The sequence below is a fragment of the Leopardus geoffroyi genome, chromosome D3 (genome assembly GCF_018350155.1).
Source record: "Leopardus geoffroyi isolate Oge1 chromosome D3, O.geoffroyi_Oge1_pat1.0, whole genome shotgun sequence".
Lineage (NCBI taxonomy): Eukaryota > Metazoa > Chordata > Mammalia > Carnivora > Felidae > Leopardus > Leopardus geoffroyi.
This window is the reverse complement of record NC_059339.1, coordinates 26612868-26630147: the sequence shown is the minus strand read 5'-3', so window position 1 is coordinate 26630147 and position 17280 is coordinate 26612868. Positions and strand designations below refer to the sequence as shown.

The window sequence follows — 17280 nt, the reverse complement described above, 5'->3', positions numbered from 1 at the left end:
GGAGCCAAGTGCATTCCTTCCCGAACTCCCCAGGGCTGGAAAGAGTCCAATGATTTTGGACTCCTCCGGACCTCGATGTCCCATAACCTCCCTGAGACTCAGTTTTCTCATCTGTAAAATCAGAGCAACGACAGAAAATGTTCTACCTTCCTGTGCTGTTGTGAAGAAGAGAGAAAAGAATGAGAAGTACCCTGTAAACTGGAAAGTGCTGGGGGTTCGCATTGAGGGACCAGTTTTTCCTCCTTTTCCATGATCCACATATCTGGGAGAAACGGATGGGAGTCTTTGAACACCCAGTGGGTGCCACACGCCAGGCTGGGTTCTTTATGCCCCACTTCTTTGCCCCTCTCTAGGGCTCTCTAACATCGATTGTCCTGGTTTGCAGATGAGGAAACCAGAGTTCACGAAGGTGAAGTGCGTTGCCCAAAGTTACCCAGCCGGGAAGTAGCCAAGCTAGGACCTGTCTCATGCCAAAGCCCAGTCTCTTAACCAAAATGCTAGATTTGAATTTTTTTTTCTTTTGCAAACATTTGGACCCTGGAAGGCCATTTTAGGAAGCATTGATAGAAGGTAGCCTTGGGCAATGCTGCTGCCTCCATTAGAGAGCTTCCTGCACACGAACTTGCCAAAGGCTCTGATAAGTCTTGCACTGCAGAAATGATACACTCAGTGATTCTGGCGTGGACTTCCCTCTGTCCTCCACCTACATACCCATCACACTTGTGAACGCCAAGGGGAAGCATCCTACAGAGCACACTCCAGGAAACTTGGCCTTGCTTGATATATAGTTCTTATTATTTTGTGTATTTTTCTTTTTTCTTTATTTTTTATTAAAATTAAAAAAAAATTTAATGCTTATTTATTCTTGAGATAGATACAGAGCACAGGTAGGGGAGGGGCAGAGAGAGACACAGAATCAGAAGCAGGTTCCAGGCTCTGAGCTGTCACCACACGGCCTGATGCAGGGGCTCGAACCCACGGATTGCGAGATCATGACCTGAGCCAAAGTTGGAGGCCCAACCGACTGAGCCACCCTGGCGCCCCTCTTTTGTGTATTTTTCAAATATGAATTTTTCAAAATGAGTTTTAGCTTTGCCTGTCTTCCCTCTACAAGCAGATACAAACAGAGTGCCTTGTTTCTCTCACTGTTAAAAGAAAGTTCTGAAATGAACTTGCTTTCTACATAAGTGACCATCAATCAGTGCTTTTTTCCCCTCCGTGGGTCAGGAGATGGAAACCCTCAGTCCCTTCCCATGCGCCCTCAGGTGAAGGTTGCACAATTTCTGGCGCATTCTAAAAGTGTCGCAAAGCATCACGGGTGCCCTGACCCAGGGCCCCAGTGAGGCGGAAATGTGACCCAGACCCTCCTGAGGCTTTTCCGTGGATAGATTTATAAAGGGAGAGGGTGAGGTCAGAGAAAGGTGTTTTTATCCTTATGACAGGCACTCACATGGACTTCACGTCTAGTGCCTGCTCTGTCTCTCTCACCGTGGCAGGAAATCAATCGTTTTAGCGACCCACGTGGGAAAGCTGATGGCTGTCTGGGGTGGTAGAAAAGCTGGGGCCAGAAGATAGAACACTAACTGCTCTCAGCAGCAACTGACTTAGGAGCACGCACCTCACAGCTTCTCTCTGACTCAGTTTACCCAGCTGTGAAGTAGGGTCACTGACAGCATGGAAAGGAAGGACGAAGGGAAGGGTGAGACAACATGTAGGAGAGAGGCTGGTAGGGAAGAAGGTGTGCAAAGCGGTTGCCGTGGGGTATTCACTTCGGCGGGGAGCACCTGCCTTTGCGGGGGGATTAGGGAAGTCAGAGCCAACTGTAAATTGAATGAGTTGCTTGCAGCCAGATGTCTTAGTCCATTTGGACTAGTATAACAGAATACCATAGACCGCGGGCTGACAACAAGATTTACTTGTCACGGTTCTGGAGGTTGGGAAGTCCAAGATCAAGGTGCCAGCAGATTGGGCGTCGGGGGAGGACAATGGGACAACGGTCTTCTTGCCGTGTCCTTGCGCGGTGGAGGAAGAGGAAGCAGGGTCTCTGCAGTCTCTTATTTTTTTAATGTTTATTTATTTATTTTTGAGGGAGAGCACGCATGCGCTAGTGGGGGAGGGACAGTGAGAGGGGGACACAGGATCCGAGGTGGGCTCTGAGCTGACAGCAGAGAGCCAACGCGGGGCTCGAACTCGCGAGCTGTGAGATCATGACCTGAGCTGAAGTCAGACGCTTAACCGACTGAGCCAGCCAGGCACTTCTCTGCTGTCTTTCCTTATAAAGGGCACTAATCCCAGCATGGGGGCTCCGCCTTCATGACCTTGGTCTAAACCTAATTATCTCCCAAAGACCACGTCTTCAAGGAGCACTGCACCAGGGCGTTAGGATTTCAACATAGGAAGTTTGGAGAGACACGAACTTGTAGTCCAAACTTCTTTTTACAAGAACGGATTCCCAGCCTATTTGATAAAGAAGGTGGATACATTTCAATACATCAGACATAATGTACAGAGGCCTTAAAAGTCCGAATGCTGAGATCTGCGAACATTCAAGCAAGGTCGTGGCATAGGAGGAAGCACCTGTTAAGGAGTGGGCAGGGAACTGGGGTAAGGGCTTCATGTCAAGGGGCAGGGGGTTTCCCATAAGCAGCCAGCTCGCCCCATAACTGTCGGGCTCCCAAGCTTCTAGGCTGCTGGGTTCTCTGACAGGGACGCACCCTCCTGATGGCCAGGGCAGCCTTTGTGCAGCCGGACGGCGGCCGTGCACTTCCATTCCTCCCCTCCTCCGGGTGGGGTCCCTGCCTCGTGAGCTTGGTCTGGATGGAGCTCATTTATCCCATGTGTGTATCTGCCCTTTGTGTCCACAGCTCCGCCAGCTGGAAATGCAGCTGGAACAAGAATACGAGGAGAAGCAGATAGCCCTTCATGAGAAGCAGGATTTGGAAGGCTTGATTGGAACCCTCTGCGATCAGGTAAGGGGGAAACACCCGCAAACAAAACGTGTTTGAGGCAACACATTCCCTGCCCTCCAGGCCCTATTAGAGAGGTGGATTCAGGGGCAGGGACAGCTCAGTAGTCTTCAGGAAAAGCCAGACCCTAGTCATTTCAGCCAGCCTCCCCCGATCCTCCCAAGCGCCCTCTTGCCCATCAGTTCAGGCCCTGTCCACACTCACCGGCTCTTCAAAGGACACCTTCTGGGGTCCACACGCAGCAGAGTTCTTGGAAGAACCATGAGAATACATGGAGTGGGTCCGGCCAGAAGTGACAGACGAGGTGGCCTTGCCTTCAGCAGGCTGTCGGGGAGACGGGGGAGGCAGCCCTTGCTTCAGTGGGGTGAACGAGAACGGTCACTGTGTTCACAGCCGGCCTCGTGAGGACGAGACTTTTGCCAGAGGCGGCAGGCTCCGAGTCGGGCAAATGTAGCTTTAAACCCTAGCTGGGCCACTTCTGTCTGCCTGGCTTTGGGTGAGCTGATTAACCGCTACTGGAAGGCAGAGCCTTGTGCGCATGTTGCCACGGTTGCACATCAAGGTTCTCGGCTGTAGCGCTGTGGACGTTTCAAGCCACATCAGCCTTTGTCGCAGGTGAGGCTGTCTCGCGCGTCGTAGATGTGGAACAGCATCCCTTGGCCTCCACCTGCTGAACGACGGCAGCCTCCCATCCCCCCTCCCTTGTGACAACCGGAAATGTCTATACACCTTACCAAATGTCCCTTGAGCACCAAGTTGGAAAACCACAGCTGTAAACAAAGCAGGCAAGGCCCTGCACCAGCTCCCTGATTTCCCAGCTGGGAAGCATCTTCCTGTCTGTACCGCTGCTGCGTGAAACCTCAGCATTGGAGGGGGATGCCTGTGGCTTCTATGATGTCTTTGAAAGTATCACAGGAGTGGGTTTTAATGGATTTGCTTAATACGCATTCATTGCCTTTTAATTAGCGATGCTCTCGCCATCAATCACCAGAGTTTCCCTTTCTGTTCACGAAGGAATGCGGGCCGGTCTCCAAATGGCCCACTAGGGCATCCAGGCCTTAGACAAATAGGAGCTCGTCGGGTATTTTTAAAAAATTGATTAAATGAGTGAATCCTAGCGCAGGATCACCATAGCATTGAGCATCCGGGTGGGGAGCTGAAGGAGGCAAGAGGAAGCTTCATCATCGTCCTTCTCTGCATTTTCTAGTTTCTCAGCCGAGCAAACTGGGGCCATTGAGTGCAGAGCCATCGGGGTTACTCTTTCGTTAGCATTAGTGCCAGAGTGCCCAGCCCAGTATTTGATTCTAGAACGAGAGTGGGAAATCGCCGGGAGAAGGCGGCGTTCTATTCAGCAGGGTCCACTGGAGCTAACAAAGTAGGTAAACCAGGAAGGAAAGATTTTTATAGATATTGCTGAAATGAAACATTTTCTGTGCAAAGGGAAGGTGATTTGAGATGAATAAAATGCTAATTTTGTGTGAGTCACCACGCTGGGACCTCTAAATAAATGATCACATTTGGTAATCTTTAATGTTTTATTAAGACACTTGCCAAACACATGGAAAAAAGTAGAATGAATAATAGAATTCATGCTCATGCACCAAGCACCCACGGTTCACATAAATTAAAATTTTGCTGTATTACATTCAGATATTTTTAAGGACAGGAAACCCACGCCAAAAACAGCTGGTGGCCCCTTGGTTTCCATTCCCAAAGTCCCGCCCCTCCCACCTTCCTTCTTCCTTGCCTCCCAGAGGAAACCATCATCCTGAGGCTGGAATGTAGAATTCCGCTGTATGTGAATTTAAACTTAACCACAGGGGCGCCTGGGTGGCTCAGTTGGCTCAGGTCATGATCTTGTGATTCGTGGGTTTGAGCCCCACATCAGGCTCTGTGCTGCCAGCTCAGAGCCTGGAGCCTGCTTCAGAATCTGTGTCTCCCTCTTTCTCTGCCCCTCCCCTGCTCATTCTCTCTGTCTCTCTCTCTCTCTCTCTCTATCTCTCTCACTAATAGACATTAAATTTTTTTTTTAAAGTTAACCACACACAGTACATATGATTTTGCATTTTACTTTGTTGCCTTCTTTTATGAGATCAGTCTATGATGATCCATGTAGCTCTAATTCATTTATCTTAAGTGCTACCCCATATTCTTTTTATTTTTAATTCTATTCTTCTGCTGGTGGGGATGTAGTTGTTTTCATACAAAGACACAAAACTTCAGTGCCTAGTCTTATATCTGTCTTGCTGTGCACGTGGGCAAGAGTTTCTCCAGGGTATGCATATATTTTGAGATTACGTTTTTAGGTGCATCTCAGCTTATTATTGTTTTCTTCCCTTAGCAGATTGTTTTGATTATTAAATGGTCCCTCTTTCCTCAATGAATGGGTTTTGCCTTATGTTATTTTGCTTGATTTCTTTTAGTTAGCCTGCAAGACCTTTTTTTTTCATCCCTTCAGGTTCACCCTTTCCAAATGTGTATGTGAATGTGTTTTGTTTTCAGTGTTTTTAGTCTCAAACTTTTTATACGAGAATCTAATTCATTTACATCTATTGGAATAACTAATATATATGAAGTTACTTCTATTCTCCTATTTTGTGTTTAACATTTGTTGGCTTTTTGTCCCCTTCATTGCTTCTTCCTTTTTGAAAAAAAATTTTAAATGTCTGTTTATTTTTGAGAGGGAGAGAGAGAAAGAGAGAGAGAGAGAGAGAGGCAGGGCAGAGTGGGGGAGGGCAGAGAGAGAGGGATACACAGAATCCAAAGCAGGGTCCAGGCTCTGAGCTGTCAGCACAGAGCCGGACGTGGTGTTTTAACTCCTGAACCATGAGATCATGACTGAGCTGAAGTCGGATGTTTAACCGACTGAGCCACCCAGGTGCCCCTCTTTGCTTCTTCTTATATTCTTTTCCTGCTCTTGGATACATTGGTAATGTTTTCTATGATCCCTTTTGTTCTAATGCTTGTTCTAAAGCTACAAACCATATTTCTATTCTTGTGGTAGATAACTAGTCATAATTTTTTCTAACATACGGTATTTGATTTTTACAACAATGCTGTGGGATAGGTATTATTAGTTCCTTCTTATAAATGATAGAAGTGAGGCTTAAAAGCTAAAGGAAATTTCCCAAGATCATATAGCTTGTTAGTGGCCTAAGTGGGTTTGAAATGGGATCCATATTATTTGAAAGCCCTGTATTTTTGAAACCTAGTGCTATGCTGCTTAAAAATGATTAAGGTCCAGGGGTGCCTGGGTGGCTCAGTCAGTCAAGCGTCCAACTTCAGCTCAGGTCATGATCTCAGAGCTTATGAGTTCGAGCCCTGCATCAGGCTCTGTGCTGACAGCTCAGAGCCTGGAGCCTGCTTCAGATTCTGTGTCCCCCTCTTTCTCTGCCCCTCCCCCACTCATGCTCTTTCTCTCTCTCTCTCTCTCTCTCTCTCAAAAATACATTAACATTAAAAAAGTTAAAAATGAAGAAGGTCCAAAAAAATGATAAATATCCAGTTAATTAGAATCATACTTTTGTTGACCATATTGATTTTTTTTAGAATGTTATTCATTCTCTCTCCTAGTCTCAATTTCCCCTTCTGTAAAGTGGCTTCATTATCCCCAATGGCATTTACAGATTGCATTTTAAAGGACTCAGGGATCTTTGTCAACAGACATTCTTTTCAAATGTTTATTTATTTTTGAGAGAGAGAAAGAGTGAGCAGGGGAGGGGTAGAGAGAGAGGGGGACAGAGGATCTGAATTGGGCTCTGCACTGACAGCAGAGAGCCCGACGTGGGGCTCGAACTCACGAACTGTGAGACCATGACCTGAGCCAAAGTCGAATGCTTAACCGACTGAGCCACCCAGGTGCCCCGACAACAGACATTTAACAACAGCCCCAGACAATTTGGCGTTATGATAAATGTTGAAACAGTTGAGGTTTGAATATAGTTTCCCAAAACAACACTAAACATCATTTAGATTTATTGGTTAATTATTCACCAGCTTTATCCAAATTTGAATCTTTGTGCTACAGAATGCAAACTTGCCGAATGACATTTATTTCCCATTAACCTAATGAGCTTTCTTTCTCTCTCTCTCTCTCTTGCCCTCCTCTCTTGTAACAATTCATTATGAAGAGGAGGGTGACTTGGTCTGAGATTTTGTTGTGAGTTTTGTTTGCAAAGACCCCTCTGCAAAGGAGATGGGGTGGTCGCATTTTCAGGGTCTTCAGTAAGTTGATAGACTCTGAGCCGTGGTCAGCGCCAACATTAGGGAGTGTCCCTGACGCCAACCTGCTCCACAGGCAAATGAATGCTCTTTATACTCTTGGGATGTATAAAGATCAAGAACAGACATAGAGATAAGAAAGATGCTAATATGCTGCTTGAATGCAATCATGGTAATGAACCTGGGCTCGAGTTAGTGATTCAGGACTCAGGTTCCCCTAGGCTCTGCCATGCAGTGGTTAGAGACTTGCATTCTAATAGTGAGCTGCCCAGGGTCCTGCACAGCCACTCCGTGACCTTGGGGAGAGCACTACTCTCTCCATGTCAGTTTCACCGCTGTACCTCCATTTTCTGGAGACAGTACATACTTAACGAGTCCCCACCGCTCACAAGACATGAGCTGGCCCCAGGCCCCCTGCCCCACCTTCGTCTTTTACACCCTCATGCTAATCACTCAGAACCAGATATACAAGACTTTCTCAGCCCTCTGTCTTTGCTCATGGCATGGCTTCTTCCTGAAATGCCCTTCCCACAGCTCACCTGGCTCCCACTTACCTAAGACTCTTGTGGATCCCCTCCCAGCCTGAGCTGGGCGATGCTCCTCCCAAGCACACTTTCCCTTAACTTAAAAAGCAGAACACATCTCTTGTATCGTACATTTCCCTACAATTACCCCTTTCTGGCCAGGACAGCTGGATTCCTATCCAAACTTCCATTTCATAGCTGTGTGACCTTGGGCTGGTTACTTCCCCCTCTGTAGCCATCAGCTTCATCATCTGTCAAATGGGACTCATAACATTACATACTTCATAGATGCTTCATGAAGACCAAACGTGTTAATTTCCCTAAAGGGTTTCGAACCGGGTCTGACACTTAGCTCCCTTTAAACGTAAGCTATTACTGCGTTTTATAAAGGCAATAATAATAACGTCTATTTTTAAGAGATTGTCACAGGAGTTAGATGCAGTAACATGTGACAAAGGGCCTGGCACAATGCCCCGTCCTGATCTCAGCTCAGCAGGTGAGATTATATAACATACACACACACACACACACACACACACACACACACATTAGCATTTAAAACTTAACAAAGCAATACATCTGAGAACAAAGAGGCTATATTCGAAGAACCAACTCATTTTTCAAAGAATTCAAAGCTAGTTGCCGAGAAATAGTAATGCGTAATCTAGAGGAGTGCATTCTAGGTCATCAGACAATACTCATAATTCTTTATATTTGTAAAGCACTTGACAGCATGCAAAGTGCTTTCTGATCCATTATCATGCCTGATCCTTGTCTTATCTCAACATGGAGGGTAGAGATTATTTTTTTCACCTTATTTTTACAGACAAGGAGATTCGGGTTCAGAGAGGTCGTATGATTCAGCCATCCTTCCCAATGTCAGCAAATGGCGAGCCAGGGTTTAAAACCGGGGCCACCCCATTCTCAACCCCACCTTCTTTCTAGAATATTCTGGGGCATTCTGAGCATCCCAGGAAATGGTTGTTGAGAGGCACAGGTATCCAGGTGGGTAGAAATTGGGTCCCACGGCTGAAACACACCTACACCCCATTTTCTTGAAAACTCCCCATCTGATAGATGGTGCTGTGTTCTTTCCGCTGGTCTCTGGAGAGTCCGAGAAGGGAGCTGTTAGTTTCTTTTTCTTTTTTTTAATTATTTATTTTGAGAGAGAGAGAGAGAGCACTAGCAGGGGAGGGGCAGAGAGAGAGAGGGAGAAAGAAAGAATCCCAAGCAGGCTTTGCACAGGCAGTGCAGAGCTCAGCGTGGGGCTTGAACTCATGAACCGTGAGCCGAGACCAAGAGTCGGAGGCTTAACCGACAGAGCCACCCAGGCACCCCAAGGGGCTGTTAGTTTCTTCTAGAGTTTCAGAGGTGCTCCCCTAGTGTTTTTCCAGTAGGCGCTGTTTGTAGGTGAGACTGTGGACTGTTGCTGTTTCATGCCAGTCCTCTGGGGAACCCTGTGCCTCTCTCCATTTGTTGGCCGCTGGGAGTTGTCACCCTCCTGGTGCCGAGTCCAGGAACGTGGCTTCTGCAGGGGCCACTGGACAGCTGCCTGCTCAGAGGGCCTACAAGTTCAGGGATTTGGGGGAAGGAACGTGCTCACTTCTTTGGTAACAACTTTTTGCAGAAAATGACCTCATGCCTTAACCTGGCAGAGGGGACCAGCTCAAGGGACAGCAAAACTTGACTTAGATCTCCAAAAACAGCACAGCTATATTAAGCACCATTTACTGAAGCATAACATATAGGCAGAGAAGCATACCGGACCCCTCCCGTACAGCTCAATGCATTTTCATAAACTCAGAGAAGTACCACCCACATGAATAGCATTAAGGGGCTCCCGAGTTCTGCCCTATCTAGTCCCTGCCCCTGCAGGGAAACTGCTGTCCTCACTTCTGTCACCAGAGGGCCTTCCCTGACCTGTAGGCTCTCACAAGGTGGGGAGAGGCCATATTGATGGCTTTGGTGCCAACCACGAGACACAGTGACTTTGAATCCTTACAGGCTGTGAGGGCAGCTTTGGGCACAGCTTATTAGGCGTTCGGCTAAACACCTTTCTAATTCCCACGACAGCCCCGCGCGCGGTTGATGTCGTTCCCATTTTGCAGATGTGGAAACTGAGGTTCGGGGAGGAGAAGGGTCTTGTCCAAGGTCCCACAGTGGGAGAGGCGGAGGCAAGACTTAAACCCAGGGAGTCTGGTTCCGGAGAACTTGGACCCTGGCCGCTGCTCTGCCATCTTAGCTCACGAGAGCCTTCCCTTGGCTTCCAGATCAGCCATCGGGACTTTGACGTGGAGAAGCGTCTCCGGAGGGACCTCAAAAGGACTCACGCGCTACTGTCCGACGTGCAGCTCCTTCTGGGGAGCACGGAGGATAGCAAGACGTCGGTCAGCAAGGAGGAGCTAGAGAAAGTGCACAGCCAGGTGGGTGTCGTGGGTCCCCTCAGGACCAGGCTGGGGAGGGTGCTGCAGCCAGCCAGGGCCTGGGGCTGGGGGTGGCCACTGCACTGACGTCCGACCTTCACAGACCTGCATGAAGAAGGGGGACACCGAGGGGCTGAGCATGCCACATGGAGGTGGTTTATAGGTGAGAGGGAGGGGTTTATAAGTGACCGAGAAGTCCAGTTCCCTTCTTCAGGGTGGAGGCAGAAGGCAGCCCGAGGGCACGGGCAGATCGGGGGCCCGTGGCAGCATGGCCGAGGGCAGCGCGCGTGCGCATGTGTGGTGGCCAGGTGGTGCCCACCCAGGCTGGGTGTGAAACAACGGGTAGTCGTGCTGATAAAGCAAAGCCTGAACCGCCACCACCACCACCAATAGCCGTTTGCCAGTCAGAATTGTAATGATGCGGATCTCTGGCCGTCTCACTTCTGGAGCGCCCACCATGTAGTGCTTACTCTGTATGGGATGGGGCACCGACTTCTGTACCGAGGTCTCCAGGATTCTCATCTCCATTTTCCAAGGGAGGGGACTGGGAGACAAGGAGGGCAGGAGACCCACCCCAAGGCAGCTAGAAAGTGTCAGAGCCAGGATTCGAACTCAGGACTCCACCCTCCCTGGCTGCCCCCTGGGGAGCGGTGGAGGCAGATGGGAGGTGAGACCAGGCAGGAGCCAAGGACCTGGGGGAGATGGGACGACGGGCTTGGGCTCTGCCCAGTGCAGACAGCGCAGCCCATGGAGGCAGGTGTCGAGAGGCGTGAGGTGTTCAGATTCCACGGGGTGGGGTGGGCGGAGGTTGGCGGACTTGGGGAGAGAGGTCCCAAGGTGGAATATCACAGCAGGGACACGGGACTTGCTCCCTGACCCCCGGGGGGACAGGGAGCGGGGGAGTGACTGGAAACAACACAGGGGAGCTGAGAGCCCCACTGGGGGTGTGGTGCCCTTGCATTTGGTGTCACTTTAAAGTCCATCGTTTCCTGCTAATAAACGGGATGTGCTGCATGTGCCAGGTGTGGAGAGACGGAAGGCATTTCCTGCTGCCCTCACCACCTCACCTTCTCAGAGTGTTGCCCTCTGTTCTTTCTCCTTCTCTGGCCTTCTATCACGTAGCCTCAGTGCTGCCACATGGCTGCGGGCTTCTCTATCTCCACAGAACATCCCCAGAAACTTAGATGGGTTATCTGTACTTTTCGGACCCTCAGGCAAAACGATACACTTCCGGAGGGCAAGGCTCTGCTTTACCCATGTCTGATGGTACCTGTCCAGTCCATCGCCCATAATAAATACTGAATAAATGCCTGCCTATTGAATTCAGTGGGGTCCTCCGCCTCATTTGACAAGTGAGGAAACTAGGGAACAGAGAGGGTGAGGGATTTGCCTGAGGTCACACAGCCAGTCAAAGGCAAAGCTGGGCCTTGAACCCGCTTTCCCTGACTCCGAAACCACTGACTGCTCTTCTCTCTTCCTTCTGGAGGAGCTCAAGAAGGTCAGCAGGTCCCCAGGAAGGCAGCGGGAGGCAGCAGAGTCTAGCTCCAGGTCGTAGAAACCGGATCCAGAGCTTTCTCTGCTTCCTGTCTCCGGTGTCAGTTTCCTGTCTGTAAAATGAAAGGTTTCGGGTAGCAAATGGTTAGCTAAGGGAGAAAACCTTGTTTTCCTTTTAAACAAAATTCCAGCCTCGATTCAGATTTCACGAGTTTCCCCGTTCGTTCTTGGATTCTGTGCATTCCCGTTCCAGGATCCAACCAACCCAGGGCACGACACTGTGTTGGGTGGTCTGGCCTGCCCAGCGTCCTCTGGTCTGGGACAGGTTCCCAGTCTTGCCTTGCTTTTCATGACCTTGACAGTTTTGAGGAGGACTGGCCAGGTATTCTGTAAAGTGTCCCCCCAGTCTGGCTTTGTGTGATGCTTTTGTCATGAATGGACCAGGTTGGTAGGTTTGGGGAGAGACCTCCCCAGAGGTGCAGTGCTGTGAAACCTGAAGACGCCAAAGGGCCTCCTCTCTTAATAATCCTATTAATTAATGCTCTGTTGTATCTGCTAATGCTCTTTCAGGGTGACCAACCATCCTGGCTTGTCCCGGACTGTCCTGCTTTTAAGGCAAACCCTATTCTCTGAGTGGCCGTGTCAGAAAACTAGAATCCCCTGGGCTTAAGTGCACCCTTGTACTCATCTCATTACCCTTCTTACTCCCTGGGGAAGGGAAGTGACCTTGCACCCATTTTACAGGTGGGGAAGTCCTGTCCAGAGATGGGAAGTGACGTGCCCGGCAGCTAAGTGGCAGAGCTGGGATTCATATCCAGGGCTCCTGATTCTAACTGCAGAATCTAGGGGTTCCTTGACCTTTCTCTTTGGCTGTCCACGTGGGTGGAAGACGCTTAGCCTTTTGACTTGCCTCAAGTGGGCAGAGATGTCTGAGCACTTGGTCAGGATCCAGGCATGTCGGGCTCCTGCAGCCCCCTTGGCAGGGGGCCAGCTGCTCTTCCTGCCTCCCACCAAAATATTCCTGATGCCACAGCATCCAAATGTCCCCGTCCCCACAGGTGATTGTTCTCAAAAAGGAACCATGATGGTTTTGTTCGTTCTTTTCCTTCCTTTTTAAAGTATTCATGAGCAACCTTCCTCGGCAGGGTTAAAATGTGTGTTCTTGACAAATGGTGGTATTTAATGAAGGCGCCTCGAGCTGAATCAAAGAGCTTCATTCTTCTGAAAGTCCTTCTTCCCCATCTCTGCATCCGGCTCCTATCAAAGGGAATTCACAGCCTTGGCTTTCTGTTGCTGTTGTCATGGAAATCGTTATAAGGATGGTTTCGCGTGGACCAGAGGTCAGGGTACAGTTGCTTTGGTTCCCAGCACACGTGTCCCGGATGCCGGAGTCAGAGCTAATCAAATAAAGCAGTGATGACATTGGGCATCACTGTGTTTCCTCTCCGAGAGAAGGTATTTGTCCTTTACCTGAAGGCTCCAGGGACCGAGGCAGAGAGAGCAGAGAGGAGGGGGAAGAGAGAGGGAGCTAACTTTGCTACTGACTGTGCCGTAAGTGCTGGGTATGGCACTGAACGACTTCCTTCCTTCCTTCCTTCTTTCCTTCCTTCCTTCCTTCCTTCATGATCTATGCAGCACCTGCTGTGAGTCAGGTGATATGCTCCATCTAGGCGTATAATGGTTAGTAAGGCAGGTACCCTCCGTCGTGAAACTCACATCTGATGGAAAAGGAGGCAAGCAAACAATGATAGAAATCAGTAGAAATATCTCACACCTTGATATGGGGAATAAAGGCAATAAATGGAGTTCTGGAATAGGCAATTGCAAGGGGTCCCGTTGAGCCTGGGTGGTCGGCTCAACTACCCTGGGAGAAGGAGGAGCAGACAGGGACCTGAACACGCAGGACCTGGAAGGCTTGGGTTTTACACGAAGGGTCGTGCGAAGCCATTGGGAGGTTTTGAGCAGAGAGTGACATAATCCGATTCGCGGTTGAGAGGCTGGCTCTTCTGTGAGGAGACTAGACGTGAAGAGGATGGCAATGCCGTTAGGAGGCTAGAATACCCTTCCAGGCCGGAGGAGATGGTCATCTGGGCTAAGTGGTGACAGAGCTGGCTAGAAGGGACAAACCTGGGGCTGGTTTGAAAGTTAGGGGGCTCGAAGACTTTCTGGTGGCAGCAGTAAGTGTGCTATTTAGATAATCCTTACCGTAACCACAGGAGGTGGGTACTTCTATTATTGACCTGTTTAATAAAGATACAATCTCTGAGAGGTTGAGTAACTTACCCAAGGGCACACAGCAATATATGTCCGAAAGCTGTGAATGCCAGCAGTTCTGTGTCCGTGCAACTTGGCTGGTATAGTATGGGTCCTATTAACATTGAGCACCTACTGTGTACTAGGCTTTTCTGTGGTGTCTTGGGGTCCCCAAACTTGGCCGCACATCAGAGAACTTAAGCACTGTTTAAAAATCACAGGTTCTGGGTCCCACCCCCAGGTAGTCTTTTCTTTGTCTTTCTTCATTAAGTCTGGGTTGGCACCCAGTATCTACATTTTTTAGGACTGGCATCTGGGAATCGCGGGCCTCATTTATCTCTCAAAACACCCTTTCCAATTCCGTGGCGACACGTCCATTTCGTAGACGAGAAAACTGATGGCGAGGTTACCTTAGTGGGACAGACCTTCATTCGGCCGTCTCAACATTAATTAAATTTGAGTCAAGAGGACTGGATCTGGCAGCTGCTAAACTCGTGACGTTCAACGCGCAGCGTGACCTCCCAGAGACTTTTTCCCAAAGTGGAGAGTTCGCGTCGCTTGATGGCCCAGTGCTTGTGGGGGGCTGATGAGGTCCAAGCAGCAAGGTTCTCGGGGGGCTGATGAGGTCCAAGCAGCAAGGTTCTCAGAAACATGACCACGCCCTGCTGCCCTTCTAGCTCAGTAACTGTGGCGTGGAAGAGCCCAGAGAAAGGTTTACTCTCTCAGGGCACAGACAAGGGAATTGCTTGAATGCACCTATTAAAAAACTCATGCATTCAGCAAATATTGATGTGGTCTGAACTCTGGGACCCATGGGAGGCCAGGCTGCAGGGATAAGGAGGAGACAGTGTGGGGGGGGGTATGTTGATAGTTGGGTTTAGTGAGCGTGGCTAAGGGGTTTGGGTTTTATCCCAAAGGTGATGGGGAGCCATAGAGAGTTACAGAGTAGAGATGGGCATAGTCAGATGGGCGTGGGGATTCCAGGCCCCAGCTGAAGCTCTGATGTGCGGCATGCCAGGCCTAACCAGCAGCATGGGAGAGTTCCCTTCGAGCATCTTCCAGAATCTCTGGATTCTGCCCTTAGTGGACAGGCATCCCCTCGGCCCATTGCCCCGGCGTCTAGGACCCCGAGAGAATTATTTGGCTCTTTTTACCCAGTTTCCTTCCACTGGGAGCCTTGGATATATCTCTGATAATACCGTGGTTTAAGACCCTTGTGATAAATCATGGAAGAGTCCTAGAACTTTTGGCGTTCAAATCCTGCCTCTGCTGCGTAATTAGCTGTATGATTTGGGGTGAGATATCCTGTGTTGCAGCCTCCTTTTCCTCATGTGCAAAGGGACATGAGGGACGCCTGGCTGCCTCAGTCAGTTAGGCATAAGACTTCAGCTCAGGTCACAATCTCCCGGTTTGTGGCTTTGAACCCTGTGTCGGGCTCTGTGCTGACAGCTCAGAGCCTGGAACCTGCTTCGGATTCTGTCTCCCTCGCTCTCTGCCCCTCCCCCGCTCTCACCTTGTCTCTCACTCCCTCTCTCTCAAAACATTAAAAAAAAGTCTTTTTAAATAAAAAGGGGCATGATATTCCCAGGCCCGGGGCTGGTTTAAAGAATGCTCTGACTGTGCATTTGCAAGAATTCTTTAAAATAAAAACTTGAAGACCATGATTTTTAAAACGTAGAGCTCCCCGCTGGCTCCCTCGTCCGAGTCACAGGGGTTGACTGCCCGAAGACTTTGATTTCTGGGCAAACGATTTTACAAGACCTCGTAGCACAGACTAGGCAGGGCGATGTGTGGGGATGATCTAAAGACACCTGTTCTTTAGGAGCAATTACTAATTAATTCCCATGGAATGTTTCCACTGGAAACAAACTAATCTGGAGACAGAAGCAATCCCAACAACCAAGATACGTAATTGAGATCATCGCCGTGCGTAAATAACATCTGTGAGAAGCAAATGCTGGCACCTGGCTCCCACAAGACCCCGGAAGAGGACGTTTTCTCCAGGACACTGGTTGCTTTTATTTTTTTTCCCATTCAATTCACGCCTTTGACCTTTGTCTCTTCCCCCAAAGGGAATACGGTATTTGCTTTTTGCGAAATGGAGACCCCCAAGCTCCTTCCTTTACTTCATTCATACTGGGGACCGTGTTCCCCGTCTTCGTGCTGAGTACAAAGCTGTCTCCAAGTCTCAGTCATTGTACCCCCAAATGGCCCTTTAGTCCTTCCCCCTTGACACCCCCCCCTGCCCCGCCCACTGATCACCCACCGTCAGTATTTCTCATGCTGGCCCCTGGCCTGGTCCAAGCAATCTTTCTGCCACCCGATCGTCGGAGAAAGAATTTTAAAATTTACATACAGTCGTGGCTTTTTGTGTTCAAGATCCGTCACTGGCTTCCATCGTCCTCAGAATACAATGCAGGTTCTCCAACGTGACCTTTACAGGTGCCAAGTCTGGCTCCCGTGCTCCTGACATGTCTGACCAGCAGCTTAGGGACAGCTTGGGGTCGCTCACACCTGTCTCATCACCTTCCCGCCTTTGCCCAGGCTGTGCCTTTGGCCAGACTCCTGCTTCTCTCTTCTGAAGCCTGTTTGTCTGGTGACCATCTAGTTCTCTTCCTTTTGTTTTTTTTTTTTTAATGTTTATTTATTTTTGAAAGACAGAGGGGGAGAGAGAGACAGAGTGCGAGTGGGGGAGGGGCAGAGTGAGAGAGAGAGAGAGAGAGAGAGAGAGAGAGAATCCAAAGCAGGCTCCAGGCACAGAGCCCGACCTGGGACTCGAACTCACGGACTGTGAGATCATGACCTGAGCCGAAGTCAGACGCTTAACCCAGTGAGCCAGCCAGACGCCCCCGTCTAGTTCTCTTCTGAGCTTGGGTGTGGGCATCATTTCTGGGAGCCATCTCTGACCCCCATGAACTGGCTGAGGGCCCACCCCTCTGGGCTCTCTCTATCTGCTGGGTTTACCTCTGGGGTGGCACATTCTCTCGCAGTGTATTCCAAGGACAAATGGAAGCCACTGATGGATCTTGGACACAAAAAGCCGAGACTGTATATAAATTTTAAAATTCTCTCTCTGAAGATCAGGTGGCAGGAGGATTGCTTGGACCAGGCCAGGGGCCAGCAGACATGAGAACCCCGCATGAGAAATACAGGGGGTGGGTGATAAGTAAGGCAGTGAAGGGGGAAGGATTGAAGGGCCTTTGGGGGGTACAATGACTGAGACTTGGTGACATTCTCTCGCGGTCACCACCTTTGCTTGCTTGTGTCCCCCTTTTACCATCCAGCTCCTTCAAGGGAGACACTGGGCAAATAAGTAAACATACCAAGAGACCGGTCCAAAGTCACAAAGGTAGTAAGAGATGAAGCTGGGATTTGAACCCACGGACATCAACAAAAGGG

The 17280-nt window shown here is 49.5% G+C and overlaps 1 protein-coding gene across 3 annotated transcripts in view; it reads left to right on the top strand.

Annotated features, from left to right (window-relative positions):
* MYO18B (myosin XVIIIB) overlaps positions 1-17280 on the top strand; it is a 259923-nt gene that overhangs the window by 148777 nt on the left and 93866 nt on the right. For all 3 annotated transcript variants that reach the window (XM_045459579.1, XM_045459578.1, XM_045459580.1), the window contains 2 exons: positions 2865-2969; positions 9982-10134. In XM_045459579.1, coding sequence (XP_045315535.1) covers positions 2865-2969; positions 9982-10134 — 258 coding nt within the window. The remainder of the gene's footprint in view (positions 1-2864; positions 2970-9981; positions 10135-17280) is intronic.